The sequence below is a fragment of the Pteropus vampyrus genome, unplaced genomic scaffold, assembly GCF_000151845.1.
Source record: "Pteropus vampyrus isolate Shadow unplaced genomic scaffold, Pvam_2.0 Scaffold12, whole genome shotgun sequence".
NCBI lineage: Eukaryota > Metazoa > Chordata > Mammalia > Chiroptera > Pteropodidae > Pteropus > Pteropus vampyrus.
The window spans coordinates 13,717,802-13,725,264 of NW_011888793.1; the positions used below are offsets into that span (position 1 = coordinate 13,717,802).

At 35.5% G+C, this 7,463-nt stretch overlaps 1 protein-coding gene across 1 annotated transcript in view; it reads right to left on the reverse strand.

Moving 5' to 3' along the window:
* PLD1 (phospholipase D1) overlaps nt 1-7,463 on the reverse strand; it is a 114,971-nt gene that overhangs the window by 70,797 nt on the left and 36,711 nt on the right. The window contains exons 11-12 of the mRNA XM_023524083.1: nt 6,452-6,533; nt 428-481 (exon numbers count right to left, since the gene is read on the reverse strand). Coding sequence (XP_023379851.1) covers nt 428-481; nt 6,452-6,533 — 136 coding nt within the window. The remainder of the gene's footprint in view (nt 1-427; nt 482-6,451; nt 6,534-7,463) is intronic.

Sequence of the window (7,463 nt, forward strand, 5' to 3'; positions counted from 1 at the left end):
TTAGTTTTTTGAGGAACCTCCATACTGTTTTCCATAGTGGCTGTACCAATTTGCAGTCCCACCAGCAGTGTATGAGGGTTCTTTTTTCTCTACATCCTCTCCAACATTTGTTATTACTTGTCCTGTTGATTATAGCTATTCTAACAAATGTGAGATGGTATCTCATTGTTTTTTTGATTTGCATTTCCCTAATAGCTAGCGATGTTGAGCATCTTTTCAAATATTTGTTGACTATTTGTATGTCCTCTAGGGAGAAGTGTCTGTTCAGGTCCTCCGCCCATTTTTTGATTGGATCATTTGCTTGGAAAAGATCTTTTTTAATTTTCAAAGATAAAGTTGTTGCTTCACACTCAACCTATAATTAAATCATTAATGCCTATTTCACTAGTGAAATGACTTCTTCAAAAGTCAAAATCTCTAACATTCAAAAATCCCTAATTTTTAGCAGCAGTACACAAATTGACATCCTTAGAACTTGGACCTAAAAGAAAATAGACAAAGCCATTGCAAGAGCCAAATTAAATCAAAAGTACCTGGTAAACTTTAACATGTTATACAACTAACACTTATTGTTATTATTAACCATCAAAAAGACAATGTCCAACAGTTAGTAGTGTAGAAATGTACTAGTATTTTCTCTTCTAGTTCTGGGTGGTGACAAGGGTTTAGCCTGTGCTAAATTGCCCCTCCCCTGAATGTCCCTCCTCTTCTCCCTATCTACTCAGATGGCTCCTTCTCCAACATATAGTTCAGAATGTATTCTTTCAGGAAACTGTCTAATTTGCCCCTACTTAGTGCATCTTTTTTTTCTCTTTTTTTCTTTTTTTACTTTTTAAGTCTGTATCCTCAGTTTTGCTGTGTGCTCTGTAACAATTAAATTTACATTCTCTGTGCCTAGAAACTCTGAAAGCATTCTGAGACATACTGCATACATATTTGATTATGTATCTACACCTAGGCATTTAATATCCCAGAGATTAAAGGCAAGAATTTTTCCATAATACTTTCTGAGTATTAGAGATGCAGGCATATCTAATAAATTACAGTGACAAAGAATAATTTAGTTGCAGTTTTTGAATAATCCATGGTAAGTGGGCATGTTCATAATGGAAATCTAAGTTACCAATTTAAGAAAACTTACTGGGTTGAACACATCTAATTTATAAGAACTAAAAATTTTCACAGTGTTATAAAAATGTGAAATAACATTGAAGTTAATATTCTTAGGTTGTAGGATATAAAATAGTAGAGTAAACCAAACCACATACATAATTCCCCAGTATTGCTCTGCTGGTACTAAGAAGCATTATTTTGGCCTCTAAAGCTTTATAATAACACATCACTTCAAAATAGGAACATTTTCTTGTTATTAGTAATATCTGAAAAGTGTATATATATTTGGAGGGAAACCAAGATTTACGTTCTAGGCTGCATTAAGAAAATGTGAGTACTAGAAGAAAATCCATTCTTGCTTGGAAAAAAATTAGATAAAAATGTATATATGTCATTCTATTTCTCTGATTAACAGCCGACCTTTGGAACCTATTAATTATTTATTATAATTATGTAACTATTACTTGAGCAGAGAAATAAGAAAAGTGGAGGCAGGAAGTTAACAGATTAATGTCTAATAGCCAGTGACAGCTTTGCAATGAACCACTGACTGAGGGTTCTAATGAAAACTAGAACATTATTTTTTCTTCTCTACTGTTCATATTTACATTGCTATTTGAATATTCTGGAATTCTGCACTGGCTAATACACACACAAAAATAGCCTCCCATTGAAAGATATAAAGTTTAAAATCTGAAATTAAAACCTAAATTACAGAACATTACACCTGACATCTTTTATCATGGCTCATTTGTTTTAAATAGATGAAATTCTACTTCTTGGGCTTATGAGATTATTACACATAAAGAACAGTAGTTGCATATTAGGAACTGGCCTGAATCTTACAATTTTTCATTTACCTGCATAACGAATGGATTTTTGAAATGAGATGTTAATGCTAATGGTTACATTATTACCCTCCATCTATTAATACCTGACATTGTCTTCTATCCTGTATCTTTTCTCATTGAAATAAATTAACTCTAAAGGAAATAGAGTAAAGACTTTTTAAGTCTTTTTAGCTTAAATACAAATGACTAATAAGGAAGTAGTTAAAAATGAAAATTTCGTTTTCATGTAGTCCAGTTTACAATTATTTACTTACATCCATGTCTACAATATACAGTTAATTAGTGACAAGATTTCTGTGATAATAAAGCAATAAACTCCTCTTCTTTTAGGCAAGGATTACAACACTGTCATAAACTCTAAACTATAAAGGGCAAAGGAAAAAGTATTCCTTGGGAATGAAGGCATTTGCTGGGTCATAATAGTGAAGACTTAGACAAATGTGCAAAATAAAAACCAAATTAGAAAACAACAGACAAATGTGCAAAATAAAAACCAAATTAGAAAACAACAACAATTAGTCAACAAATATTTGTTAATTCTGTAATTTAAAAAGTATACTTTGAAACATTAAATGTTTTACCAATGCTTTTTAGTGACCCTAGGGGAAATTACTTTTGCTTAGAGAGGGGAAACGAAAGTATTAACAGGGGAAGTAGGAACAGGGATGGCCTGGAGTTCACTACGCAATGCCATGCTTCTTATCCGTGTTAAAATCAACTAACCCAAAGGTCCTATAGAATAAACTTCATGGAACCTGAATTTCCAAAGATGAAAATTCTATTTTCTTTTCTAACTAGTTTTTAATTAAGTAGAACAGACACAATTACATATACATAATACATGTGAAGACCAGAAAAATAAAACTTTTCCATAGTTGAAATGAAGAGACTGTTTCTGAGCCAACTTTTTCTCTGATTGTTCAAAGTACTGTGGTCAAAATATTTTCCAGATGCAGCCAAGTTTGTCCACTGCTTGAAGATAGTATAGAGTACACATCAACAGGATAATCACTAATTTTATCACTTATGAAGAAGGGCTTTCCCAGGGGGTGCAATATTTTAGGAAAATAAAAAGTAAAGCTTAAAAAGAAATTGTATCCTTACCATTTAAATGTTGGCAAGATTGGGATGTAAGTGCACAAATGCTCATGTGCCTTTTTTTTAAAAAACCGTTCTGTTTAAAGCAGTCTTCGAGGTTGAAGATCCCTTCTCCCCTTCCCTACCATGACCTTTCTAGGCCCCCACTTTGATAAGATTCCCTTTGATTTTTCTGCGTGGAGATGTGATTATTCATTTCATTTGACAAACCTGGATATCTTTCTGTTACTCACTGATGGCAATTGTAGAATGTGCCTTGTGGTTCAGGACAGTAAGAAATTAACCTGATGACACAATCCCCCTGGGGACCTAAATCTTTTTCTGTCAGTCTACAGGTTGCTGCACTTTAAGATTCTTTTGGTGCAAGTCTCATCAAGAAATATCACATATTGCTAAGGTTGAAATATACAAATTAGGTACAGGGAAAGGGTTACCATAACTACGGTAAAAATGATCTCACTTCTTACTGCATTAAATGCCAAACTGTAGAAAACCCTGATGCTGATTTGAGTTGCAAACACTCTGTTTCTCAAGGTTGGCTTATACTATTTTAAATGATGATACTGCATCTCAGAAGGCCAAAGAAACAGGAAAATATCAACTTGGTTATAACCAGAGAAACAAAATTTACATTTTTTCCCCTAAGAAACAGCCATTATACGAGATGTTTCCCTATGTGTTGGCTATGAGGCAGAGACACAAAATTCCTTCCTAAAAATTCTGTACAATAAGATAGAAGAAAAAATAATTTATTTTAATCAACATAGTGGACCTCTGGGACCCATTAATGCAAGAAAAAATGTTATTATCAACACGCTACTTCGTAAAAATAGTGGCTTTCAGAAACTAAATTATTTATATGAAGTAGCATTTATGAGCATTTGAAATGTCAATCTGGAATGATCTGAATGTTAAAAATTTATGACCAAAATAATAAGATGGTGTAGTTAGATTAAGGGAGAGCAATTCTGCTAAATGTACCACTGAGAAATTAATATTTCATAGTATTACTATTTCCTTAGGACATTTTAAAAATTATTACGTGCAATTTAAAAGTTGCTGGCATGTGTTTGTTTATTACCCTTAGTTTACCTGTCCAGATGCTTATTCTATCACTAGCATGACTGGCTTCTCTTTGCTTTTATGGGCGATGAGCCCTGGTGAGGTCCCAGGTGAACACCGAGTTTCAGGAAGTGAATAAACGAAGCACCCTTATTAGGCAAAAATATTTTCTTTGCTAACATGAGGTGGAGAGCCAGGCCTGCGAGATCTTCCTCCTGAGCCTTGCTCTGGCATTGATGAGCTTTCTGAAGTTTACTTAGATGTCCTGTAGGCATCTCAGACTCAAGTGATCTAAAATTTAGCTCTCTGAATCTGAGTTCTTCCCACTTCCTCCCACTACCAGATTCACATTCCCAACACATCATTTCAATCAGATCATCCTTCATCCATCACACCCACCCCTCTCACAGTAGCTCCCACTGCACTCCATAAAGTCCAAACCACTGGCTTGGTTTACAAAGCCTCCATATCCTAGCTGTAGCCTGCCTTTCCAGCTTGATCACCATCCTACCTACACTAATACTCAGGTGTAATCAACCTTGTCACCATACTATGACTGACAAAGCCTTCTGAATTCCTGAGTCCGGAATGTTTCTTCACCATATTTCCTGTACCTAGAAACGTCTTTTAAATTTTTTCCCCCATCTTAAATGCCCTAAATCCCTCATGTTGTGAGGGGCTTCCCCACCAGACCTGCCCAATACTCTCCCACCTGCCTTTGAATCTTGGCTCGTCTCTGTACCCAATTGACTCTTGAGTAGATTTTTAAGCTCTTTCAGATCAAGAATCAAGTTTGTTATTTATGTGCATCCCCGTATGATTAGCCAAAAGCCCGGCACATGGTAGGCATGCATTGAACATGCTGATTGAAACCTAAAACAGTAAAGTATTGGATAAGTACTATGAGGAGAGGATTAACTAGTATAACTGATAATTGTGAGGCAAGACTGGAGAAACTTTAAAATGGAATCTTGAAGAGAAATGGAAAAGGTGCCATTTCATAGAGAGAAACAAGGAGAAAGCTATAGCCCATTCAACATACAGAAAGAAGTTTGGTAAGGCTAGGACTGAACTCAGGACATGAGTCCTTTAGCAAGCCATTCACAGGCAGAGATGGAATCCTGTTCACACACACGGCATCTTTAGTAATTAGTGTAGTACCTGGCTCACAGGAGATACTCAGTAACTGTATGCTGAATTATGTAATAAATATGCAAATAATGCTTTTTCAAGACCAGAATTTCCAATTTTATGAAAAGAATTTTGTTGAGACAACAAATTAAACTAGCCATGAAAATGATGCTGTTTGGCATGGGTCTGAAATAAAGATTATCAACTTCTGCCATCAATATTAGCAATGAGTTCTGACTATATTATGGATATCTGCAGAAATCATAAAGTAAAGGCATGGGGAAAAGACATTGGAAGGAGAAGTAAAAGTGAATGGGAAAGGGTAGGGAATATCAAGGATGGGAAAAAAGAGATGAATAAGACTCTGAGAAATAGGAAAATGCTGCCCTCGTGACTTAGGATCTGCTAGAATGTTTAATGATAGAATAAAAAAAGATGAAAACAGTCTCAAGTAATAGTGAAAAGGCTAGCACTCCCCAATTTGGACATGATTAATAATAAATCCAGATCTATTCTAATTGAGCGTAATTTAAGTGGGTTTAGGGCCAACTATATTAAAAAAAATTCATCAGAAATATGAATGTAAAGTAGTCATTGGCAAACCTATAACTGCTTCAGTTATTTACTTTTGATAACAAAAAGTGCACACTCAATGCTTACCCAAAATCTACAGGGTCAACTGCACAAGAAACAATTTCACATTATTACCATGAACTGTCCCAAAACTGGAATCAAAACAGCACCAATTCTTAATGTCCCTCCTCTTTGATATTTTTCAAGATCAGCTTGACCCCATCTGACTGAAATGTCAGATGACTGGTTGTTCTGCTCAAACAACGGAACAGTAAATAAAACAAGATAAAATGCTATGTTTCATTTCATCATTTATTATTCAATGATGAAACTTCATTACAAGTTTTTGCCCATAAAATTAACTGCTCATAGCTGACCAAAAAACAAAAATTAGAATTACTAAAATAATCCATGCTGTAAATTAGGCTAAAATATCATGTACCCAAAAGTAACAGGAAAATAATCATAACCAAATGAACATGAAAACAGTAAATATTCTACTTTTTGTCAAACTCTAAAGAAAAAAGCTATAATACATATGAAAAAATTTTAAAAAGGAAAGGCATTTCTGAGGCAATACGCATTTAAGAAATCGTATCAGCATTTGTTTGGAAAGTACATACTGCTTTTCGTTTAAGAATGCAGTCCAGCCTCCAACGATTTCCTTCAACCACCGGGCGTTTCAGAAAGATTTCTGGACTCAACCTGAAATCACAAAATTTCAAATAACTAAAAACGTAAAGTTCTGATTGTGTCATAGAAAGCAAAGGCAACTTTAGCCCAAATGCCATCGTCATCCTCCACTGTAGTGGGTCATCCATAGTTCTGCTCTGAGGCCACATACGAGTTCATATGGAAACAAGAGACTTAACCCAAACAAAAAGTCAGTCTAGATTTCTCTATATATATACCTTACCCACACATGCACACGTATACATTCACAAATAGATACTATTGGTTGCCCAGTCAGCAGCCACTCACCTTCTTCCTTGTAGTCAGAGCCTACCTCCCACTAAAGAGTGTGAATATTCTACAGACTTGCTTCCCCAGACTCCTGTGCAGCTGGAGCACAATGTGACACAATCCTAGACAATGACATATACGAGGAGGTACACGTGGGGTTAATGGGAAAGATTTCCTTCTTTGATGAGAGGGAGGTACATTCATTCAAAACAGGAAAAGCGTCTTTAGGACATGTGTTATGTGGGGCTATGATGCTTAGAAAGCTGTAGCCATGTTGAAATTCTAAGAGGAAGACCTGAAATCACTAGGCCACTCCGCCAACTTTAGAATTGCCTAACTTTGGAGTCCTCATTGAGAAAAATAAATCCTCATTGTTTAAGCCACCTTTAGATGAGCATTCTTGTAATCCAAGCCATAAGTGTTCTGACTGATAAACATAAATACTGGCTTCCTATACCAAGGAGCAGTGTCTGTGGAACCTGTGTCTTTCTGAGCTAGAAAGGAAGCAGGTTTGCCGATGCAATTTTTCCAATGTGAGCATGGACCCCTGGGCTCTTCTCTTTAATAGTGCCATAGGCAGGTAAGCATACAGTTGAGTCACTTCTTCCCTTGGGGTTGAGTTCTAAAGTTAGTGTCTGAGTTAAATCTGTATGTGATATAACTCTCCCATAA